Below are 26,315 nucleotides of genomic sequence, written 5' to 3'. Positions count from 1 at the left end.
TCATGTTTACGCCAGGACTGTTAAACTTTTTATTTCCACTATTGCAATTTCGGACTTCGGCCATTATCCAGCGCAGATGTTTTGGCTCTATGTCATCATTTGCTGTTATATACATTTGTAATGTATAAAGTTGACATGGCTTAAAGCCAAAACACCTGCACTTGATAATGGCCCAAGGCTGAAATTGCAATAGTGGAAATAAAAATTTTAACAGTCACTGACGTAAACATTATGTCTTTCAACAAATTTTACATGACTGTGAATCCCAGTTATGAAAAGTTAATTTATATGATTTCAATTAACATTTAATCTGCACTTCGCTGTACCCGTTTTGGTACATCTCTAAGGTGTTTCTGCTTTGCTGGGAGGCTGTTGACAGATCTGATACTACAAGAGTGAGCCAGGCCATAATGAGCGAACACATCTGCTTCGCAATAAGAGAAATCAACAAGGATACACAGCCTCTACCCACATGGCACCTACGTATCATTGGTACACTGTCAGAATAGTCCTGGGAATGAGTAGATTGCAGTTCATTTGTCAACAGTGAAAGACAAAGACAGTGTGCTAACTTCGGACAGCAAAAAAGTTTCGGAGGCTGGCGGGAGCTCAGATGAAGACCTAAGATATCAATGGTACAAGGACAACTATCCATCTGACACAGAAAGAACTGGATGCTGCTACCTCAGCCCTCTGCAAAAGGCTGAACTCCACTCCTGTTCCAAACACAATACTGATGAGCCATGGCGGCTCATTTCACTTTCCCACTATTGATAGCTTCTAGCTGGTGTGTTACTATGTGGCACATATTACTCCCTTGTGTAGTTATCGCTGGCCTGGCTAGGCTTCAAAAGCGCCTGGTAGACTGTCGTCAGGAGAGACATTCGGACAGCGTAGTGCAGACAACTTATGTGTAGTCTTTGTGCAATGTGGATTTGGTGCCAGCAGCAGCACTTGTAGCAATGGACATGCGGTGCGGATCAGCACAATGTCTCTTACAGGTCGTCATTCACGCTTCTTTGACAGGACCGGGTAGAAGGCAAAAGCACTAAGTTGCCAGGAGAGCATTCTGTGTCCTTAGCTTCCTGCCCTGTGGGCTTCCTTACCACTGTGTGGACGGCTCTCAAGCATTTCCTAGCATGGTTTGCAATACGTTTGCAGTCACGTGTCCTGACTGTCTGTGCTCAAACTGGGTAGCTTATGTTATCTGAACTGCAATGTAAATGAAATTTTGCTGTCAATCAAGAGGCCTTTATCTGATTAATTGGCTTCACACGGGGAATTTTCCCTTTAAAGCTATTGTTCTGTTTAATACATATTGTAACTTTGTTCTAAATTTTATTTTAAATTATTTGGTGTAAACCTTTTGGGTAAGCTGTAAAGGAGAACTGTTATGTTAGGTCTTGTTAACTAGCTAATATTTCCTATCTGGGGGTCTGCCTAATGTGTCAGTTTTGTGCTCACTTGCAGAAATTCATGTAGAGCTCAGTTTTAATTATTTTACTGGTTTATTTCATTTTTTAAATTAAAACTTTTTTAAGGCCAATATTGTTAAAGTCTTATTTTCTTTCATCTTGTTTAAGGCCATGAACAAGGTATTACTGTGATTCAGTAACCATGTTATTCACCATTTTGAACACTTTCAAGTGTGTAAATTTTACATGGCAAATTAACCTGGAATTTTCCTACCTGTTTTTCTTAAAGGGGACCTGTTGTTACTTTGAAAAATACCGTATTTACTCGAATCTAAGCTGCACTTTTTTTCCGGTTTTTGTAATCCAAAAAACCGCCTGCGGATTAGAATCAAATGCAAAGTAAGCGGAAGTTCTGAAAAATATTGGTAGGTGCCGCCACAACTAACTTCTGCCATCGAATATATGTAGCGCTACAACAGACATGTTTTGCAGGCACAAAGATAAATACTGGCGCCAAAACCTCTTCGTCAGTAAATAAATTAAAAAAAAAAATAGGTGGAAAACGAGCTTTTTTTCTCTGCCCCGAGTTTTGACCACTGCACTTTCATACATTATCCAACGAAGTAAATAGAAATTTCGTATTGTTCATCTTCTAGCAGCATGTCAATGTACTACGAAAATCTGACTGGCAAGACTGTTTGGGATGTTTGTCAATATGGGAAACTTTACGTCCTGAATTTTTTCCTACCTGTGAGAAGAGACGGTTGCTACTAGGAACTTTTATGAATTGTGAATCACATGCAGTATTCTCTTCACCATAGGAATAATATGAGTCACTTAGTGCAGGAGTGTCCAATTGAGCATGGGCCTAGGCCCATAGTTGACGCCGTCGTAAGCGAGTAATCGCTTGAGTGAAAAGGTCTGTTGGGTTTTGTGCACATATTCGCGCTTGTAATAAACTGCTTCTTTCCTTATACATCTGCTCAAATTAAGAGAGAACCAATTCGCACTCTGCTTCATTCCAGAAGTTCTTTTTCTTCAGTTGATTATGATTGGTAATTTGAATTTCCACATTTGTGTAAGTTAGTCTTTAAGACCTTCACCCCCCCTCCCCCAAAGAGATATCGTGTTGCCAATGGGCAGATGTTACCTCTGGTAGGTGAGATGATTCTTGCTTTTTCCTGACCAGTTAAATTGTTATTTGTGAAGAAATTACCTGCCACCTTGTTGCTTGGATGTGATTTTATCCAGCATACTGGATTAGTCCCCGGTGTTGCCAGTAATACTACCTTCTTTAGATTTCGTCCATCAGAGAAGATATCCTTCTGTTCCTGTTCCGCTAATAGTGTTCATATTAATACCTTGCAGACTGAGTGGACAGAGATGGAGCTCGGTCATCTTAGTGAGCCTCAGGCTATTCAGTTAAGGGACCTTTTGAGTGAGTTTCCCCAATATACTAACTGATCGGTTGGGGGTGACCGACAAGATTAAATATCAAATCCATTTAGTGGATGGTGTTCCTGTTTGTCAGGCTTCATATCTGTCACCACCTAAAACAAAGGTTTTAAGGCAACAGACTGAGTTCATGCTTTGTGCTGGAGTAATTACATTTTCAACTTCTCCACATGTCTCACCTATAGTTTCGGTGCCTAAGGGACAGGGCACGGATTTTAGACTGGTCGTTGATTATAGGAAATGAACGGGTTATGTTAAAAGAGTCAGTCCCCCCTTCTGGATTTCCATACCTGCTTTACTTGGTTTCCTGATGCAACATATTTTTCTTTGCTTGATTTCCATCAGGCTTATTATCAAATATCTTTGAATGCTGATTCAGTTTGTTACAGCGTTCTGTATGGACTGGAATTTGTATGAATCCAACCACGTATCCTCTGGCCTAGCCACTTGAGCTGCCGGGCTTTCAGACAATGTTTTGGGGGATTTAAAGTTCAACTGTGTTTATAATTCTCTTGACGATGTTGGTGTGTATAATCAGTCCTTTGTGAACATCTTTCACATCTTCAACGGTCATACTGAGGCTTCGGTCTGATGGTTAAACCTTCTAAGGTCACTCCCACCAAGCAGCAAATTTCCTTTTTGGGACATCTGGTTTCTAAAGATGGAATCAGATTTGGTCAAGAATGTACTTACAATCTCATGAAGTTTGCTTAACCTAAGTACAAAAAGGGAGTCACCCAATTTACAGGGATGGCCAACTACATTCAGAAGTTTGTCCCTAATTTCGTTCAATTAGCTGCCCCTCTTACTGATCTTTGTAAGAAGGGATGGGAATTTGTTTGAGGACAGAGCCAGCAGGCAGCATTTAAGGCGACAGACAGCTCTAAGTAACCTGTCAGTATTCACTACTCCAAATTTTGAGAAGAGATTCATTCCCCAGACCGAATCTTGTAATTTCGGGATGGCTGCAGTCCTTTTACAGGAAGATGCTGGTTTGAGACAACCTGTTGATTGTGAGGCTTTGGCTGTTCTGTTCAATTTGGAAATGTTTAAATTTTATCTGGAACACAGGGAATTTGACCTACAGACAGACAACCAGGCCTCAGGTTGGGCTTTGGCCTCCCTAAGAAAAACTGGCAGCATTGCGAGGTGGCTGATCCACAAACCTGCCTTTCATTTTGAGGTTCACCAAATCAGGGGTCAGATAAACACGTGCATTCAGCCAAATGTTTGAGGAAGGTGCCCACAAATCCAGGTTGTGTTATTCAATCATCAGGTCTTCTGTTTTTGATGTGTTACGCGAGATACCTCAATTATTTTCTGATCTTAGGAATAAGCAAAACAAAGTTCCTTATTTAAGGCCTATAAGAGCGTGGTTGTTGGCAGGTGAGGAACTTCCCAGCTATTCCTTGAGAAAGGGTATACTTTGTCATGAAGTTGAGAAATTAGCCGAACTCAAAATATTTACCTGCTAAACCCGTGCCATCTGTATTTTATTTTCATAGTTCCTTATTAGGTGGGCTTTGGATCTCTATAAATTCTTCACTAAGGTCCGAGCTCATGTTACATAGCTGTCCTTGTACAAGGATATTCATCGATTGGTTCAGGAGTGGGGATCTTAAAATGGTGAGGCACAATCCCAACTCACAAAGGCTTATTGCATTCTGGATGGGAGCAAAGCCTTAAGGATAAAGTATTCAGTGATTATGTGGGTTCCCTGCCGTGAACAAGACTGGGAATTGTTACATATTAGTTGTTGTCAATCCCTTTTGTAGCTGTGTGTGGCTTTTGCCAAGTAGAGGGGTTACCACCTCACTAACTATTCGTGATTTAACTCAAATATTTTTCTGCTTTGGTCCACCAAAGGCACTTCTCAGTAACAATTCTCCTGCCTTTGTGTCACAAGAATTTAAAAAGTTTTGTTTTGGTAATGCCATTAAGTACATATCCACTCTACCCTACTATGCTCAACCTTCCTTTTCCGAGGGGGTTAATCGTAATCTTAAGGCCACCATAATTATTTTTTGCCATGCTAACCATCAGACCAAATGGGACACTTCCACCCCTTGGATTAATGCTGTCTTCAATTCAGCACAGCATGTGGCTTCTAAAGCAATTCCTTCTGCTTTGATGTTTTCTTATTCCCTTAATTCTCCCTGGCTAATTTGTGGAGTATAAATGATCTATTGTCTGAGTGAATTATCACTTGTCTGACTAAAGAAAACTTGAACAGAGCTAGAAAAAACATCAACCAGTGGCCAGCAAACCGCATGCGGCTCTTTGGACACTCCAGTGCAGCTCTTTGAAGATCAACTCCGACTACAGCTATTGCCAAACTTTATGGCCACAATGAGGCTGAAAACTGATGTTATCTGGGCACGTGCGCAGAACATTGGTTGTTTTTTCTATTGCAGTCATTTTAAATGTCTATTTGATGGAAGATAGTGAAAGAAAAAATCCTGTATGCTCTGTTTCCAAAAGTCCTTGGAGTGTGTATATTCAGACCAGTCCTCAAAATTTGGTGGCAATTGTTAATTGACTAGGTATTGTTGGTGTTTTGTTACAGGCTAGGCATGGAGAAGGTACGCACGACACACATTATATCAAGGGAGTCTGTTATCAGTGTGTTTTCTGGTCAGAGCCAGGTCGGTCGGAAAAAAGCACGCATTCGATGGAAATATCTACACGGTGTATTAAGCTACTTGTACCTTTCAACTAGCTGTGAATCTTACAGGTAATTTTGCTATTAAATTAGCAAGCTATATAACTTTGTGACAGAAATTTCATTTTTGGAATATGACACATATTTTAAGTACTAGATATAGGTAAATGATCATGATTTGAATGTAAATTACCCACAGGACCACATTTTCTTAACTAGTGTTGCATCCAAGATATGTATCCTTAGCAGTACTATATAAAAATTTACTCCTTATCTCTTTAACATTGACCAACCTGGGATCATTTCATGGCTCTTTTGGATACATTAAATATGTTTTTGTTTTTAATTGAGGAAAGACTTCTAAGACATTCTGGAAAGCTAGCTATCTTTTACAATATTCAAATTTATCCAAACACAGTGACCACTTTTTTAATAAAAACCTGTAATAAACACAAAAGATGACACAGTCTCCCACATGACAACTTTTCGTCAAAGATTCGTGCAGCCATAATTTTCCCTACTACAGGGTATAATGTGAAACCCTCCAGGTGCACATAGCAATGCATATGTTCGCAAGCTGAATAATATATCTTGACAAACAAAACAAAACTATAATGAAACGCTACCTTTTGTACGCGACTAGCATACAGTTGCAATGAGCCAGTTACTAAGTAGAGTGAGTTCAGTGGTCAGCACTCCACATTTTATATTCACATGCCCCATATCAGTAAACAAGCCGACTCCAGAACGGTAAAAGGGCCAAGGAAAAAAGAAAAAAAAGGAATATAATTTTTCTTCATTTTTGTATTTTCTATCACAGAAAGTATTACGAAAATCACCAAGTTCATCTTAAATTTAAAGAACGTATGAGGCTATATTTAATGACACTGTCCATGTGTTAACAAACACGCCCAGCTTGTATATAGTGCTCCATTTTTCAGACGCACGTGTATATTGCTTGTGTATCTTTCGGAAAATGGCAAAGTAAGTTCACAGTGATCCACCCTGAAGCAGCAGCTGTTGAGGTGACAAGTTTTATGCCTTGTTTATTCAACAATAACTGTTTTGCCTGAGGACACTATTGATTGCTGGTGTTCCCTCTTGCTTGTTTGTAACTAATTATGAACAGTATACTCATGCATAGAGAAACTGGATCCATACTCTATACAAGCTGATATGCTGCAAATAAAATATTAAATTATATAAGCTATTAATGTAAGTTTCCATGGGAAAGCACAAACAAACAAAATATTGCTTTATGATCTAATAACTGGATTGCCAGAATGTATACCATAGTTCTCTCAACCATTTCCACAACAATTTAGGTAATTGTTACAACTTAGTATTTCTGGTTTTCTTAAAACAATAACCTTCTTATTAGGTGACACCTCTTAGCCGTGGCTACAAAGAAGAAGCAGCAAAGAAAAATGGAAGATGCAAATTGCGAATTTAAAATTGAATGGACTGAGAAATGCTCCTTCATACAAAACTCAAATGGTCTTCCAAAAGTGGCACATAACAGGAAATCAAATTTTCAAATTTGGAGAGGCACTTTGCAACGAAACATGTGTCAGTTGGAAGCAAATATCCTGCCAGCGATGTAAGAAAGAAAGCAGTTCAGGAACTTTAAATGAATAAAGAAAAGCCAAGTTCGATATTTAATCACTAGGCAGAATTTTCCAACAGCACTAACCTTGCAATGTTTGTTGTAAGTCAAGAGATTGGCAAGAGAGGAAAACCATACACAGAAGGCTTCTTTTATAAAGTTATTTTGTAAGTGCATCCGAAGTGTTATCCCATGATTTTAAAAACAAGGAAAAGATTCTTAAAAAGGAGCTACCACTGTGTGCTAAAACAGTGAAAGAACAGTCAGAATATATTCTAACACTATTGATCAACTAATTGAAAACCTGAAAGTAGTTTCACCCTTGTCTACAGCTGCTGACGAATCTTGTGACATAAATGACACAGCATAATTTTCACTTCTCGTACAGTTTACTTCACCTACAGTTCCAAAAGAAGAAATTTTAGGATTACTGTTACTCAAAAGTCAAACACGTGGTGAGGATATTGCAAATAGTGTCACAGAATGCTTGAACAAATACCATATTCCAGTTGTTAGAATTGTTTCAGTTTCAAAAGATAGGGCAAACAGTATGACCGGAGAGAGAAAAGAATCTGCTTCCCTTTTCAAAAAAAAAATCAGCCATGAGGTACTTGGTCATCACTGCATCACTCACCGAGAAGTGATTTGTGCCTGGACATTCTCAGAAGAAATTGGCAGTGTTAGTCATTAAGATGGTCAACACAATAATGGCTAAAGCTCTTTATCATGGGCAATTTAAGAAATTTTTGATTGAAATAAAGAGTGAATATGCAGATGATCTGCTTTATAACAAGGTCTGTTGCTTTGGAAGAGGATCATTCTACAGAGTTTCACGTCTTTATTATCAGAAATTAAAGTATTTCTCCTAGAAAGGGGAACTGACTATCCTGAATTAACACAAGAGAATTAGATCCAAAAATTTTATATTATGGTAGACATTACAGCCCATCTAAATGAACTGAATTGTAAGCTACAAGAGAATGGGAAAACAGTCTTTTCGATTCAAAAATAAATTGTTTCTTTTGGCACAAGATTTGGGGGAGAAGAACATTAATTCATTTTCCAAGTCAGCTGAAATATCGGTAAGTAAATAACACGGTAATTGTCATTCCCTTTCTCGAAAGAACAATTTTAAACATGAGAGAAACTTTCCTGCAGAGGTTTCAGAAGTTCAGAAAAAGCAAAGTGTCATTAGCCTTTGTTAAAAATGCACTCCATGCTAACATAACAAAACTAAATTTTTCTCCCTTTAATTTTGAAATTGGCACTTTTGAAATGCAATTACTATAGCTAAAAGACCTATAGAGCTCCAAATTTGAGCATCTTAATGCTGATTTGGAACAATTAGATAGAAAAAATGTGATCTTAGTTCACAGCACATACAGCCCACTTCGAAAGATCTAAAGAAGGAAGACATGGTAATTTTTAACACCTGGAAAAGTATTCCAGAATCATTTCACCAGTTAAGAAACTAGCATTTGCTGTTCTGTCACTTTTATGCTCCAAATATACATGTGAACAATCTTTTTCAAGCATGAACCTTGCAAGAAGTAAATTGAGAAATTGCCTTATTGACAACAACCTGGAATCCAGCCTAAACTTAAAAAACAACGACATACAAAGCAGACCTAGTCAAAATTTCCAAAGAAATGCAGGGCTACTGTTCATATTAAACATGCATTGTCATATATCATTTATTGTATTTTATTTGTCAATCAATAGGGTTGTGATCTCTATATTTATTTGCTATCAGTACTATTAACAGACTCCTAAAAGCACAGTTTCAGAAAATAAGAACAGCTCTCACAAAATTTTTTAACCACTATACTACTGGAATTTGGTTCCTTTAACGAAAGAGTTTGCTGACCACTGACCTAGCCCATTGCCATTAATAGAGACAGTATAATCAGGGAAGGAGACCCTTTTGCAGTCGCATGGTGGTAATCAGTGTAACAGTATTACCAGGAAGCTTGCTTCTAGGTTAGTGAGACCCCGAGCAAATGTTAAGATTTTAAGTCCCATTAATCTGCTAGTGCGCAACCTTGTGACTGGGAAGTCCTTGAGGGCACACATGAGCCAAATAGAAAAGTAGTTAAGTGATTCATTTCTCTCCTTCTATTCTCTCTCTCTCTCTCTCTCTCTCTCTCTCTCTCTCTCTTCCCCCCCCCCCCCTCTTGAATGGGGGAAGAGGACTCATTTCACCTTCCCCACTATCGACAACTTCTTGCTGGTGTCTCACCAGGTGACGCTTCTTACTGCCTTGCGTGGTTATCAGTGCCCCATTTAAGCTTCAAAAGCGGCTGCTAGACCGGCATCATGGGGAGGCCTTCGAACAGTGCAGTGCAGGCAGTTTACATGTAGCCTCCATGCAGTGTGGAGTTGGGGCCAGCAGCTGCACTTGGAGCAATGGATGCGCAGTGCAGATCGGCACAATGTCTCTTTCAGGTCGTCGTCCACCCTTCTTCACCAGAACTAGGCAGAAGGCAAAAGCATCAAGTAAGTTACAGAGAGAGTGTTCTGTGTCAGTGGCTTCTTGCTGGGTGGGCCTGGCCTGCTTAAGACTGTGTGGGTGGCTATCGAGCATTTTCTAGCATGGCTTGCTACTCATTTGCAGTCACATGTCCTGACTATCTGTGCTCAAGCTGAGTACCTTATGTTATCTGAATTGCAAAGGTAAATGAAGTTTTGGTGTCAATGAGGAGGCCTTTATCTGATTAACTGGTTTCTCATAGGGAATTTACCTTTAATGTTATTGTTCTGTTTAATACATATTGTAACTTTCATCTAAATTTTATTTTAGATTATTTGGTGTAAACTTGGGTAAGCTGTAAAGGAGAACTGTTATGTTTTGTTAACTAGTTAGTGTTTACATTCTGGGGGTCTGCCTAATGTCTTGGTTTTGAGTTTGCTTGCAGAAATTTATCCAGAGTTCAGTTTTAATTATTTTGCTGATTCATTTAAATTTTTAATGCTAAAATTATTAAATTATCTTCTTGCATCTTGTTTAAGGCCATGAAAAGGGTATCACTGTAATTCAGTAACTGCGTTACTCACCATTTTGAACATTTTCCAAGTGCGTAAATTTAATATGGCAAATTAACTTGGAATTTTCCTACCTGTTGTTATTAAAGGGGACATGTTGTTACTTCAAAAAATAAATGATATTAAAGGGGCCTAGTCCTTCGAAGTCATTTTCCTGATCCTTTTAATTTCTGATCAACTGAAGAAGGATGTCGTTAGTGATTTTCCACAAGCAATCTATGGCCCGTCAGCACAGAAGAGGCAATGGCGCAGGAAAATTGCTGGATATTTGACACATCCCAACTTCTGAAACTAAACATGACAACAGCAGTATGGAGAACACCAAGATTTCTAAGAGAAGATAAAAATGCAGTAGTTCTACCAGCTACAAAGGAAGTGTGAGAGTCCCATGTGTGCTGATGACTACCACCAGCAACTAAGCACTTTGCTACAGAATCTGGCCTAAAGGAAGCCGAACAAGTGCCCAACATTTAAGTTACTTTTCTTATTAACAGCTTTGATGACAGAAGATATGAACAAGCTCAATCCATAGGCTCCAGCACCACCACACTTGTATGTAGTGCCTAAAATTCACAAAGAAAATGTACCACTGCAGCCTATAGACAACGCCACTACTGCACCGCACATATAAAGTTCCCATGTATCTCTAGCCTTACTTCTGAAACCTGTAGTTGGACACTGCTGACATCACTTGAAAAACTGTGCCAAATTTCTAAGCATACTGAAAGATATGCAGTGGTGTGAGGACAGTTCTGCTTGTGGGCTTTGACTTAAGGTGTCTTTTCACATGAGTACAGCTTCGAAATGTCTTGGTAATCTTAGGAATTCATTCTGAGTTCCAAAAAGTGAAGCTACTTGAACACACACCACAACCTACTTCAAATGTGGTGGAGACTTCTATTAATAAAATGGAGTACCAATTGACTTATTGCTTTCCCCTGGTATTGGCAAATTACATGGAGCACTTTGGACATAGCACTAAAAACTACACGTCAAACCTGAACACTTCTTCCATTATGTTTATGACACCTTCGTAGTGTGATAACATGGTAGAGAGGCCCTGAATGAATTTGTGGACCACCCAGCGTCCAGTAAATCATACTGTTCACAAAAGAGTCAGAACAGAATGGATGTCTTCCATATATGGACATTCTAATAATAATAAAAGCGGATGGTACCACAGGACATGCAGTCTACAGAAGAAGCCTTCAAAATTTTTTCAATAAAGATGATGAAGTAAATATTCCAGAATTTGAATCAAGAACAGCTGCCAACATCAGTACTTAGAAGTAGATATCCTCGGAGTAGTGAAGCAACTTAAATCACTCAATAAAAGCAAGTCTTCCGGTGCAGACTATATACCAATTAGGTTTCTTTCAGAGAATGCTGACACAATATCTCCACACTTAACAATCATACACAATAGCTTGCTCGACAAAATATCCATACCCAAAGACCGGAAAGTTGCACAGGTCACACCAATATTCAAAAAAGGCACTAGGAGTTGAGCCACTAAATTACAGGCTAAAATCATTAAACATCGATATGCAGCAGGATTTTGGAAAACATATTGTGTTCGAACATTATGAATTACCTCAAAAAGAATGGTCTATTGACACACTGACAACACGAATTTAGAAAACATCGTCCTTCTGAAACACAACTACCTCTTTACTCACACAAAGTGTTGAGTGCTATTGATAAGGGATTTCAAATTGATTCCATATTTCTAGATTTCCAGAAGGCTTTTGACATTTTTCCACCCAAGTGGATTGCAGTGAAATTGCACGCTTAAGGAGTAGTCTCAGTTATGTGACTGGACTCGTGATTTCCTGTCAGACATATCACAATTCATAGTAATTGATGGAAAGCCATCGAGAAAACAGTAGTGATTCCTGGCATTCCCCAAGGTAGTGCTATATGCCCTCTGCTGTTCCTTTTCTGTATAAACAATTTAGGAGACAATCTGAGCAGCTGTCTTAGGTTGTTTGCACATGATGCTGTTGTTTATCATCTAGTAAAGTCACCAGACGATCAAAACAAATTGCAAAATGATTTAGATGAGATACTGATTTGGTGCTACAATTGGAACTGATCCTAAATAATGAAAAGTGTGAGCTCATCCACAGGAATGCTGAAAGGAATATGTTAAACTTCAGTTAGACAATAAACTAATCAAATCTAAAGGCCGTAAATTCAACTAAATACCTAGGAATTACAATTACGAACAACTCAAGTCGGAAAGAAGACACAGAAAATGTTGTCGGGAAGGCAAACGAAAGACTGATTTATTGGCAGAACACTCAGAATATGCAGCAGATCTACTGATGAGATTGCCTATACTACACTTGTCCATCCTCTTTAGGAGTATACTGCTGAGAGATGTGGGATCCTTACCAGATGGGTTTTACAGAGTACATCGAGAACGTACACAGAAGAGCATCACATTTGTATTATCGAGAAATGGAGGAGGGAAATGTCACAGACATGATACAGGATTTGGGATGGACATCATTATAACAAAGGCATTTCTCGTTGTGGTGGGATCTTCTCACGAAATGGGAAATTGGAGCTCTCACAGACAGATAAAGAGGTTCATTTTTTGTGTGCACTGTTTGGGTATGGAATAACAGAGAAATATTGTAAAGGTGGTTTTATGAACCCTCCGTCAGGCACTTAAGTGTGATTTGCAGAGCATCCATATAGATGTAGCTATAGATCTGTATCTTCATGCAATGAGCTCTCATCACCTGATGCAGTGTTCTGAAAACTCAAACACACAGGGCAAGTACCATTTGTGACAAGGACAGCCTCCAGCTGAACTGCAATGTCTTAGAGATTTGTTTCCTAAAGTTGGTTCAGTGGAGCATAGATTAAACCCACACTGAAAACAACGAGTGATATGGCCACCTACAAAGAAGAGGCTGAGAAACCTGCCTTTATCCCATACATTGGGCTTGCTTCGGCAAAAATTGCAAGATCCTCAGAAAAAACAACAGCAAGGTCACCTTTCAACCACCACAAAAAATGAAATATACACTTGGCTTGGCAAAGGACAAACTACAATTGCAAATATCTGGTGTATACAGCATCCTTGCAAGTGGGGCCTCCAGTACAACAACAGTCGAATATGGCACTAATATCTTGAAATGCTATATGGAACACATTAGATGCATGCCTCTGGGACAAAGATAAATCAGCATGGCAGATCACAGCCTGAACATGGAAGCTATGTTTGAATTTGGGAAAAGGAAAATGATGTGCCGAGTTAGTGACTTTTCAGAGAGCTCAACCGAGATGAGGCTCCAAGACAATCTACCTTGTCAACACAGATGAGGGCTACCAGCTAAGTTCACCATGGAACCACTGTCGCAGAATTTAAATGTAACCACCCAGATGAAAGTCTAAAAGATTTCATCAATTTCAAAGTTTTGTATTACCTTGAAATGTTTTAGTAACTATGATTTGTATTTCAGGTATGTAACTGTACCTGATGGGCACAGGCCTGTAACTAAAACACATTATTAAACCAGTTATTGCCAGGCATGCCCTTGCATGGCTACAGTGTCCTGTCAGAACACACAGTTCTGGAAATGCAGCTCGCCAAAAAGGAGTTGTGCAGTGGGGAGGAGGGTGTGTGTGTGTGTGTGTGTGTGTGTGTGTGTGTGTGTGTGTGTGTGTGTGTGTGAACGAGGAAGTGGGAGAGAAGGTTGGGGAAGGGCGGCTAACAGCTTAGATGGAAGCAGCAGCAGGCACACAGGACAAGGCAGGCATACCACCACCACCACCACCACCACCACCACCACCACCACCACCCCTCCCCTTCCCTCTTCCAACCAAACCCTAGTCTGCACACAGATTTCCCCTGATGCATCCACATATACTCCTAATCCTCTGACCACCCACTACGAAGCAGATGCAAAGGGTCACACCACCCTCATCAACCAGTACCATCCCAACAGGAACAATGTAATCATATCTCAATAAAATCATTTTGGTTTACAAGCCTCATCATTTTGAGTAAAACACTTGAGCTTTCGACAGCTGTCTCCGCTGTCATCATCAAGAGTTGAAATTACTGGTTGCTGGGACTGACACGGCAGCATCTGGAACCTTCCAGAGAAGGCCCAAGTGAAGCATATGCAGGAAGGCAAATTGGGTAGCTCCTAGTGGCTCCACATGCTGTGGGACCAAGTGATATCACAAATTGCAATGGGGCAATGCCTAGTTTGGAAATGCTGTTCCTGTTTCCCTAAAAGTGTCAAGCACACAACTTTGTTTTCGCTCAGTGTCCAAAGCCTGCCCCCATGGCCTACCAAGTGTGAACACCTGCCCCCTGTTAAAATTGTTGCTATTTATTCTAATTTCAGCAAGTTTTTTGGTAACGGTATACCAGTATGTTGTGGTTTGAGCCCAAATGCACATTTTTCTCAGATTGCATTTTTTGCTAACTTTCTAGGAAATGTTCAGGCACGGACAACTTCCCTTTGATGTGTCATGAATGCTCTGCGCAAGACTCGGCAACTATGAAAATGGTTTGAACTACGCAAATACTACTGCATTCGCTGGGGACATCATAAATTCCAGGAACTCTAAGACCTATGCTGTCTTTAAATGGGCATAACATATATCTCATCTTGCAGGCAGGCCAGAATACCAGTCTCAGTCCATGTCTGTTTGACACGCACCCTACCTTGCTAGTAGTTGCTCCACAGAGTGGAAGGAAAGCAGCAGGCATTTTCTTGAGGGTCTCAACGAATGATTGTGAGTTAACATCGTGTTGTTGCAGTGTCCCAGTTTGGACGCTAATAACCACGCCAGATGTTTTGCAATCTGTGGGTGGGTGAACTGATTGCACTAACTGTAGGTCTCAGAGGGACATTTTCCTTGTGTGTCTTCAGCAATTCATTAAGCCAGGGACATCTGGCAGTAAGTGGCATTAATTTCTTCATCATTTCTTCTGGCAAACCAGAGTCCTGTATTCACTTCCTTGTCTTTCTGACAATGGTCTGTGTTGGATCGTGACTAAGTGTCCAATATGTATCATCTTCTAATAAATTCAGCACCTTCATGTCAGGTGGTAGCCTTCGGCATTCAGGATCACAGTGGCAACCAAGTCCTCTTCTATATGTAATAAGCATAAGCCATTTGTTCCTCCCAGCTAACACTGCATTTTGGTGGCTTCACTTTCACAAGCATACGGTCAGTAGTTAGTGTGATGTCCTTAGCTGCATCACATGAGAGATGTCTAATGCCCTGATCTGTTCCACTAACAATACACAATATTGGCAGGTGTCATGATGCTGGAGAAAAATTAAGGCCTTTACTCCGTGCTGCAACAGAGCCGCCATCCAGTTCTCGGTTGGAATGATTATCAACCATTTTGTGGGTTTTATTGTAGTCCAGGTTGGTACCTCTGCAACTTAAGTGGTCGAACTTGGAACGTTCTTCAGATGTCATCTTGCACAAACCTAAGCACTGTTGCATTGCTGTGACTATATCTACCCACTCCCAATCGAAGGCCTACATGGTTGATGCCAGGAGGAGATGAAAATAGGGTAAATTTCTGGCATTAACATCAAGTACATACCTTGTGCGTCCTATTCGCTCTGTCACTATGGCGTGACTAATCTCATCAAAATTCTGCCAACTGCAACATTTGAATGTAGTACTTGATTACATCAAAGCAAGGAATTACCTCCTTGTTCCAGCACTGTTGTAAAAATGCTGAGACACAGAAATGAGCAGCTGTGATTTCTTCTTCTGAAGATTTTCTGCACGTTATGTTATCACCATAGAGGAATTATATGTGTCATCAAAGTCAATCTTGGTGGAATGCTTCAGTCTTCACTGGCTGACAAGGCCTTAACTTCCTAAAATCATTCTCTGAAATGAGATCCATTCTATCTGAGGTTTTGCCCACTACACCTAGAATAGCTTTTCGTCGCTCTCCCAATCTCCGCAACATCCTTTGCAGACCCTATGCTCCTTCTGCACCCATCTCCCTACCCTATGGCTCCTACCCCTGTGACCATCCCCACCAAGACTTGCCCTATGCACCCTCCTACCACCACCTATTTCAGCTCTGCAACTGGCAAAACACATTCTATCAAAGGGAGAGCCTCCTGCAAAACGACACATCATATACCAGCAGTTATGTAACCACTGTTTGGACTTTTACATGACTACCAACCGTTATCATCAGGATGAATGGGCATAGGAAGAGTGTGTTTACAGGCAACACGCAATATCCTGCTGCAGAGCATGCTGTACAACATGACAGTTATGACCTTGGTGCCGGTTTTACCATCGCACCATCTGGATTCTTCCCCCAGACATCAGTTTCTCAGAAATCTGCATGTGGGAGCTAGCACAACAATATGTCCTTGGTTCTCACCACCCACCTGGCCTTAATTTACGTTAATTTCTTCCGTCTCAGCATTTATTCACAGTAACTACCACTTTCTTCACTCCATTTTAATTTCCTACATCTTTCATTTTCTGATTTGTCTATTTTTCGCTGTCCCGCCCTTCCCACCTCTGTCACAAACAATGCACTTAGCTTTTTGCTCTTATTAACTCGTGCATGATGTTTTAGTAGTAATCTCTGTCTTGCGTGTTAACCTGTCTTTCACCTTTAAGCCCTCAGGTTTTCAAATCTCATCCGGTGCAGCCCCAACAGTCAGTCTTTCCTTCTTATCCTGTCCAGTAAGTCTCCCCCAACCCGGGGTTTTTGGGTGACTTTTCTGAACTCTACCCCTTTCCCTAAACCTCCCCAGTCCTTTTCCTTCACCCTGCTCCTTCCCCTTCAACTCTTCTGCTGGAAGAAGTAGCCACTGGCTCCGAAAACATGTTATAGATAAACGTGTGTGTGTGTGTGTGTGTGTGTGTGTGTGTGTGTGTGTGTGTGTGTGTGTGTTTTCCCCTGCCCCCCTTGGTGAGTAGATTTTTTTATCTATCCATTTATATTATGTTATTCATCATTATAATGGTTAGTCTGGATGTTGTGTCACTTTTTACGAAGTGCCAGTACAAGATATACTGGATCTTTTGGGTCAATAGTTTCTACCTGAGATCATCAAGCTGTTCCGCTATGCCTTGACAACTATGTACTTTAATGTTCTGCGACAAATATTATGATATGACGCCTGGCACAGCTATGTGATCACCACTGTCCCTGGACGTCGTGGGTGTTTTCATTGAGTACTTTGAGGAGCAAGCTCTGAACTCTGATACATTGTGACCATCTTGCTTCCTACAATACGCTGACGCCACCTTCTTCATATCGCTTTATGGTGAAAATGTAATGTTGCAGTTCGTCTATCAACTGAACAGTGTTCTTCTCAACATTAAATTTACTGTCAAGTTGGAAGGAGGAAGGCAGGAGGCCAGCTTAGTCACTCAGTGTACAGAAAATTTACGTACTTAATCACCAACAGATTTCAACACCCTGTACACAAGAAAGCACTACTGAACACATTTGTACACAGTGCAAAGATAACATCAGACAACAACCATCTAGAGTGAATTTTGAGCCGCTGAAGAGTGTGTTCAGAGAAAATGGTTAAAGCAAGGGAGAAATTGTTAAAGCTTTCAAGTGCCAACGAGGAAAGACACTGTGAATCGGCAGAAGAGGTCAAGCCTGCTGCTTTCCTTCCATTCTGTGGAGCAACTACTAGCAAGATAGGGTGCATGCTGAATAGACATGAACTGGGAACAGCATTTCAAATGCGGCACTGGCCTCTCGCACTATGTGATGTTGCTTGAGCCTGTGGCAGACGTAGCTGCTACATGCTGCCCAACTTGCCTTCCGTGCATGCACCACTCTGGCCTTCCTCTAAGGTTCCAGATGCAGCCATTACACCTATACAAGCAGAACACCGTGCCAGCCCTGGTAGTCAATGATTTCAAATCCTTACGACGATGGTGGAGACAGCTGTTTAAAGCTCGAGTCGTTAGAAACGACAGGGCTTGTAAACCAAGAAGATTTTATTGAAATGTGCCACTGCCTCAGACTCCAAAGACACATATGTAATCATATCGTTTGTCTGGGCTCAGACTACTTATCATCCCTGAGAAAGAAGATTATCCTTCTCACAATCTTCCCATTTCTCCTAAAGTGGTATTCTGCCATCCACTCATCTAAACAATACCCTAGTCCAGCCTTCCACCACACATCCTCCCAACACCTTGTCACTAGATTCATATCCCTGTGGAAGACAACAGTGCATGAAGTTTCCATTGCACCCACACAACACATACTACGCTAGCCCCATCAAAGGTTTATCCTGTACAGTCAGAAGCAAGGTCACCTACTTAAGAAGTAATGTTGTGTATCAATCCCATCACAATTTCTGCATAGTATTTTATGTGGTTACCCAGCTGAACACATGGCCACCACCAAATTGCAGCCAATAGCACAGACGACCACCTAGTGGTGGAACATGCTACCGAGCACCACATGCTCTGTTTCGATAGCTGTTTCACAGCCCGTGCCATATGCTCCCTCCACCTTTACTGATCATGTGCATGTGTGCTACACACACACACACACACACACACACTCACTTGAGCTATGTACGTGTGAACTGCCCATGTGACACCTCCTTTGATCCCATACAATCACAGCCTCACTCTGTTGATCCCATACCCTCTCAGCCTCAATTTGTGCTAACCTCTGCCCCTTGCCCCTAACTTCAGTCATCTGTCATCCATATCCTCTTCTCCATAGTCTCCCTTTTCTGGTATTCTATCTTTCCCTTGTAATCCATTTTTCCACGTCGTTATTAGCTACAACCAGAGGGAGCACAGTGGTGCCACATTCCTATCCTGCGTGCCTACTGACCCTCCCCCCCCAGCCCTCAGCCACCAACCCACAACCCTTCAACCTCATCCCCATCAATGCCCCTCCTCTTCACTCCACACGACAGGAAACCTTACCCCCCGGTCGAACCCTCACACCCCAGTCGAGCTGCAGTCCTGGCATAAGGTAGTCAACCTATACAATATAGCTGTGAAGGTGCGTGAGTTTATATGTGTGAGTATATATAGGCTGTCGGGGTATAAGTGCAGATATTTCTATTCACAACTGAGGACAGTGTACTGAACAACAGTACATTAGTATTTACTCCATTTACAGACTAATAATTATAGCTATTACAAGTAGTATGTTTTTAGGTTAGTTAGTACCTCATAGCATGCAAGCCATTATTGTTTATTTTCTCCTGGGCAGCAGATCAGGTATTGAAATGTGAATGCAAATTGGGTAGCCTATACCACTAGCTGTAGTTCACTTCAAAGAACAGTTACTAACGTGCAGTGAACATTTGGTAGTAAATTATGCAATGTCTTTGCAGGAAGACTGTTAGGTGCAGAGAAAAAAACTAACACAATGAAATGGGTACATATTAACATACCAATGACCCCAATATCTATATCCCTAACACTGTGTGTGTGTGTGTGTTTGTTTGCGCACGTCCTACGGATCTGGAGAAGCATTTGTCCACAATATAGCAACATTGTCAGTCTTGTTTATGTGTCTATTGACAAGTCAGAACCTCAACTACTCCACGAGATGTTCACTTACTCCATCAAAATAGTTATACATTTCTGATCATTAAAACTGGAACACAAGGAAGGAAAGTAAATAATAAAATTTGACTTGTATGTGCATACGATAAAGAAGGAAGAGTACAGCTGGGCAATGAGACAAACTGAGCTCCGATGACAAATACAGATGTCATTACACGCTGTTTCAACTCTATGCTGGAGTTCATGTATCATAGCTGCTAGCAGCTCATGGTGTTCCAGCCTTTAGGCAAACAGTGAACAGATGTTCCCAGTGGGTGACAGATCTGGCCAGGACAACAGTGACACACTCCGCATTGAGGTAGGTCAAGACAGCACCAGCAAAATATGGCCTTTCATCATCTTGCTGAAAGATAACGGCACAGAGACTTCTACGATACGACACAGCCACTGGTCTTAACAAATCATAAACTTAACAGCTCTGTACAAATTACAGTAGCATACTTAATGGCACTCTGTAACATCATGCCAGGAGCTGGGCCCATTTGACAATGACAAGGGCAGTTTTGCAACATTTGTCATCCTTGCAGCACACAGACGTTTGCCGCAGTTACAAGCTGGATGCAAAATAAGGACTCATCCGAGAAGAAAAGGTGCCACTCCTGCATCAAGTGTGTTCACTGTGTACCCCTTTTCGCATATCTTTCTGCTGCTATGCCAATGGAAGCCACAACATTGTCACATTGCTGACACTCTGTGGTGTTCCAGACATCACAGCATTGTGTATGTCAATACTTCTCTTGCTGCAAACATCCCCATTTCCTGACTAAAGTTAGATGATGTGTACAAACCTGCAAAGCTTAGCAAACAATATGTCTGCATTCTCAGGTGCATGTGGATCACCGATTTATGCGGCACAGCATGAACCTATTGATACCATATTCATATGCTGGTAGTGGAATCCTGTCCAATGCAAGCAGCAATATCGCAAAACGATAAATCTCTGTCTTGATACACTATTATCTTGCCACTGTTGAATTTTCTCCTCTACAAAAGGCATAATGCAAACTTCTCACAAACAACCTACATTCAAATGGAATTTCTGAATGGGAAACCTGCTGCATTATCTTTCCTCATATACTGAATGTAGATGGCATTCCCCTGCCTACTTTGTGCTGGTCATTTTCATATTACCACATGTAGGTAAACTTCACACTAATTCGACTTTACTGAATGATGCCTTCATGGTGTTGCATGTATAATAGCTAGAAATGTATTCCTCCGATGACTTTTACCAAAGTTAACAACTCCATACACAGGCGACTTACCAACAAACGAAGGCATGGATATTTTGACAATCTTCTCCAGAGTTGTTCTGTCGATTCAAATGCTTGTCGTATCCTTTGATGGATTCCTTCTCTACCCAGAGCCTGGAAAACAACTGAATGTAAATGACAGCAACAAATGTTTTAAGAATATTACTAGAGAGCACACATCCACATCTGTAAATATTCCACACACAAAAAAGGGGCAAGAAGGGAAGGAAGGAATTCTATGACTTGTTGAATGGAGAGAGAGAGAGGGAGAGAGGGAGAGACTAATAAATGTTTGAAGTTGGGGGTGTAAAACTGTTAAAACCATTCCACCTCTCAAGTAGTTTATTAACTTCTCTCTGCTACTGCTCCTAATTGTTGCACACACTTACCTGAAGAGTGACCCAGAGTGACATACAGCTCAGCCGACGAGTGCTGTGGTCAGCTGTCAAACCAGCAATTATTGGAAGTGTGCTCTCACGAGGCACACCCACAGCAGCGACCAGCCTGGACGGCTTCATACTTGTCTGTTCAAACAGCCTGTACAACGTCTAATTCCATTAGTCAAGGAAATCATCTTAATAAAATCAAATCAAAAGACTGAAATTAAGACAATTTAGGGCTTCACCTTCTAAATGTTGCATGTATAGTATAGAAAACTGTGGGTCTACTATCAGACAAGACTTTTGGACCTGCCCTGTTAACATAGAAACACTAATGACAACTGAAAGCCCAAGGTGAAAAAATAAAAAATTGTGACACATGCCCCTTTTCCTTGATCATCAAACCCTTGTCACCAAGACACGTGATGAATATTTAATAGAGCCAAAGGGAGGATAAGAACCTGGTACACTTGTCACATGCCTTCAGAGGAAGGGTCTGTTCAAGAACATTTTTCCTCACAAGTGACTCATTATTTACCCCCTCAGCCCCCGCCCCCCCCCCCCCCCCCAATTTCCCTCATACATTTTCCTGTGTCAGTTTTTGCTACTACTTGCTATTAAGCACTGTTACACACTGTATAAAAGTCTTGCCCTTAGGCACTCCTCTCAGCTTGACACCCCAAGCAGCAACTACTGACTGATACATCCTGCATGGAAAGGTACAGTTGCTGAGCCTCTGGCACTTCTCTCAGTTTGGCTTTGGCGCCCCAAGCAGCAGCTTGTTTTGCTTTCGCCTTAAATTGGCCCTGTTCAAATGTAGAACACGTGACGGTATCACAGACAGTTGTTTGCATTTATTCTACATAAGTTTTATCGTGTCTTCAATGTAAAAGTTTTTCCATCACAAAAATTAGTTATCCCATAGATTTCATTTTACACAAGTTACAACAAAGGCCAAAAGGTTTGAATATTATTCTAAGTGTAATTTACGTAATATTTTATGGAAACTTATTGTTCACTAAACAAAACTATTATTATGTTCTAAAAACACACAACTTTTTCATAAATAATGTGATATTTTATAAAAGCCAAATATACTGTCTTTTACGTGTGGCATATTTTATAATCTGGAGATTTCTCTTTTGTAATTTTATAAAATAAATATTAACATTATTTTATTCCTTTGCAAAAGTGAGAGAAGATAAGTTTACATAAAATTGTTAATAATACAGAAACCTGATGTCATTATAATCATTAATCTGAACAATACAGCTTCTAGAACACTAGAAGTTCATGTTTCAATATAGAGAACTGAATACATACAAAATTACGAGTCAGTAGCTGACAGTCAAGAGGTGCGTTAGTCTTTGTTTCAGCAGCCTACAATACATCTGTTGTCTCATAAAGGCACAAGTAAGAAGCTATATTTAGTGCTAAAAAGCTGAATAGTGGATTTTCACTCTTGTGACAAGTTAAAATGAGGAATAAAATGTGCTGTAATTTGAGAAACTGTTTTTAGTCTGTCAGTAAAAAAAATCCGAGGCCTGCGATCATTTCCTACCAAAATGATAAGTAATGTATTGAGGATAAGCAAAAAGATTAGTACATTTTTCTTTATATTATTAATCATGAAACTTTTTAGTAAATGATTTCTCTTTCCTTTAAATTTAAAAATGTTTTACACTAGCAATTTGTAATGCATGAAGTGTACACAATTTGGATACAAAACAGCAAGAGTTGTTTTTCATGTAATTTTAAAAAGAGGACCATTTCAATACTTCAAAAATTTGATTACAACACTGGATTTTTCATAACAATTACAGAGTGATGAGGTATTTTCCTGTGAGTACTGGAGGGGAGTGCAGTTCTGGTATTCAGCATAGCTCTGGTGAGCAAGTCTCTCCAATCACATATTTTAAGATCCTCAGGTGAAGCTGTTAGATGCCTACCATTCCAAAAATGAAACCAAAAATTAGCATAAACTTTTTGTAGTTTGAAATGGTGTTGCTCAAATAAATTTAAATTTGGGTAGAAATAGCTGAAAAGTCGCATACATGTTTTTTTTTGTCCAATATTATGATGTTGCCCGGAAAACCTAATAAAATCTTTTACCATCTGTTACCTAACAACTGGGGAAGGAGGTCAAACAGACCACAGAATCTTAAAATTTGCCCCACATCTGTCAACTGGCTCTTGTTACAATATAAAACACACTGCAGTAAAACAGGGTTCAGCATGTAGAACTGGATGCAACATGTAGTACTGAAAAGTGCTCGACCCAGTGGTGGGCTCAAGTATTCCTCCTGCATTCATGGCTGGAATGAGGACTGCTGCAACCACGTGACACACTTCCCTAGCCAAAGTGTGATTTTTCTCTATCTTCGTCCTTCCTCCAAATGACTTTAGGTCCTGCACTTTGACATTGAGGTTGGACAGGCAAATGAACAGTTTATCTTATGGAGGTTCTGTTAGCTATTTCATCTCATATGTTCTGCCCTTTATTCCCAAATCATCTGGTACTCAGTAAAACAAGACATCCTTCCCTTTTCTGTGCAGTTAAGGATGGGAGTTCTTGATACCGTTACAACTGGCATTGTTCTTGAAATCTTCAGCGGACTGATATTCAATTGCTTTTTACATTTCTCAAGCACAAGTGGCTGCAACTGTCAAAATTTCACCTTCATTACTGGCGGCAAACTAGAAACTTAGCTCACAGCTTGAGGTTATATCAACCTCATGGCACTGCCTACGGGTCTTTCCTTGTGCATTTCCACGGTAGTTTCACACAACACAGGAGCCTGTATCCATTTAATTCGACAGCTCCCACCTATCTGTGGAAGATATCACACTTCCATATTTCCGTGGTTCCTCTAGTCAAATGGGCCTTTCAGTTCTGCTACACGGTGAACACTTATTTATGATTTAATTTTACTATGTGACTGATGTATATTCAGTGATCTTGTTGATGGATCTTCCTGTCAGGCCAACAAATTTTTGTTCTAAGATGGTGGTGAACTATATACTCTTCGATGCTGTAAGCTTCCTCCTTTTCTCCTTCGCCTGTTTCTATCACTTCTGATCATCTATCTATTTCTATAATGATTTCGCAATGTGCTTGTCTAATGTATGACTTTCTAACAGACCCTCTGGAGATGTACAGCAGAAAAAAACACGACACAGATCTGTCAGTCCATGATATTGGTGATGAGGTAAGAAAACTGTCCCGAAACACATGTGCTACAAAACGCCACTGTTTCCTGCGCATGTAACCCGACATCAATATAGGATATGATCACCATGCACACGTACACAGGCCGCACAACGGGTTGGCATACTCTGGATCAGGTGGTCGAGCAGCTGCTGGGGTATAACCTCCCATTCATGCAGCAGTGCCTGTCGAAGCTCCTGAAGTGTCGTAGGGATTTGAAGACATGCAGTGATACATTGACCGAGAGTATCCCAGATGTGCTCGATAGGGTTTAGGTCTGGGGAACAGGCAGGCCACTCCATTCGCCTGATATCTTCTGTTTCAAGGTACTTCGTTAGGAATACTGCGTTACCATCCATCAGGAGAAGGGTGGGAACCACTGCACCCCTGAAAAAGCGGACATACTGGTGCAAAATGACATCCTGATACACCTGACCTGTTACAGTTCCTTTGTCAAAGACATGCTGGGGTATAGGTTCACCAATCATAATCCTACTTCACACCATCAAACCACGCCCTCCATACAGGTCCCTTTCAAGGTCATTAAGGGGTTAGTATCCGATTCCTGGTTCAAACCAGATGAAAACCCAGCGAGAATCACTGTTCAGACTATACCTGGACTCGTCCGTGAACAGAACCTGGGACCACTGTTCCCATGACCACGTACTGTTTTCTCGGCACCAGGCTTTATGGGCTCTCCTGTGACCAGGGGTCAGTGGAATGCACCTTGCGAATAAACCATGTCTGTTCAGTCGTCTGCAGACTGTGTGTCTGGAGACAACTGTTCTAGCGGCTGCAGTAAGGTCCCGAGCAAGGCTGCCTGTAGTACTCCTTGGCTGTCTGCGGGCACTGATGGTGAGATACTGGTCTTCTTGTGGTGTTGTACACTGTGGACGTCCAATACTGTAGCGCCTGGACACGTTTCCTGTCTTCTGGAATCGTTGCCATAATCTTGAGGTCACACTTTGTGGCACACGGAGGGCCCGTGCTACGGCCTGCTGTGTTTGACCAGCCTCCAGTCGCCCTAGTATTCTACCCCCCATAACGTCATCAGTATGTGTTCTTTGAGCTGTTTTCAACACACAGTCACCACTAGCATGTCTGAAAACATCTGCACACTTACTCGCTGCACCATACTCTGAGATGCACCAACACATCTCGGCGTATGTGGACTGCTGCCAGCGCGGCCGTGTGACGACCGCAGGTCAAATGCACCACATGGTCATACCCCGAGGAGATTTAAACCTGCAAACCGCCCACCAATGCGTTGTTTCACCATGTATCAGCATTATCCTTAATTTATGAGCATGAGTGTAGCATATTTAAATCACACACACTACAAGAAAATTGATCATGCACCTGCTGTGTTTTGATTCAAAGGTTCATACAGATATCCGTTTGTATGTGTCAACTTACAACACCACTCACATTCGAAGTTTTTATGTTCACTGTGAAAAGCACTGACAGGAAGTGTAGGAGTTGGCCCTCTTCCACCTTCTGTAAAGCTACAAATATTTTTGAACCTCATGTATCTCTCCTGTGGAAACTGTGCAGAGAAAATAAGCAAACAACACCTTGCATAGTGGTATAAAAACAGTCATCCTTCTTGGGCTCAATCTGTAAATCAAATGGGAAAAAGCCTCAATGTATGTTACATTAAAAACTTCACAGTGATTTGAAAATACTGAGGTAGACACGTATGC

The 26,315-nt window shown here is 40.9% G+C and overlaps 1 protein-coding gene across 1 annotated transcript in view; it reads right to left on the bottom strand.

Annotated features, from left to right (window-relative positions):
• Positions 1-26,315, bottom strand: part of LOC126458254 (putative pyridoxal-dependent decarboxylase domain-containing protein 2) — an 80,410-nt gene that overhangs the window by 21,235 nt on the left and 32,860 nt on the right. The window contains exons 8-9 of the mRNA XM_050095167.1: positions 21,414-21,572; positions 21,037-21,138 (exon numbers count right to left, since the gene is read on the bottom strand). Coding sequence (XP_049951124.1) covers positions 21,037-21,138; positions 21,414-21,572 — 261 coding nt within the window. The remainder of the gene's footprint in view (positions 1-21,036; positions 21,139-21,413; positions 21,573-26,315) is intronic.

The sequence above is a fragment of the Schistocerca serialis genome, chromosome 2 (genome assembly GCF_023864345.2).
Source record: "Schistocerca serialis cubense isolate TAMUIC-IGC-003099 chromosome 2, iqSchSeri2.2, whole genome shotgun sequence".
NCBI lineage: Eukaryota > Metazoa > Arthropoda > Insecta > Orthoptera > Acrididae > Schistocerca > Schistocerca serialis.
Note: the sequence above shows the minus strand (reverse complement) of the source record. Positions and strands in the feature narration are given on the sequence as shown.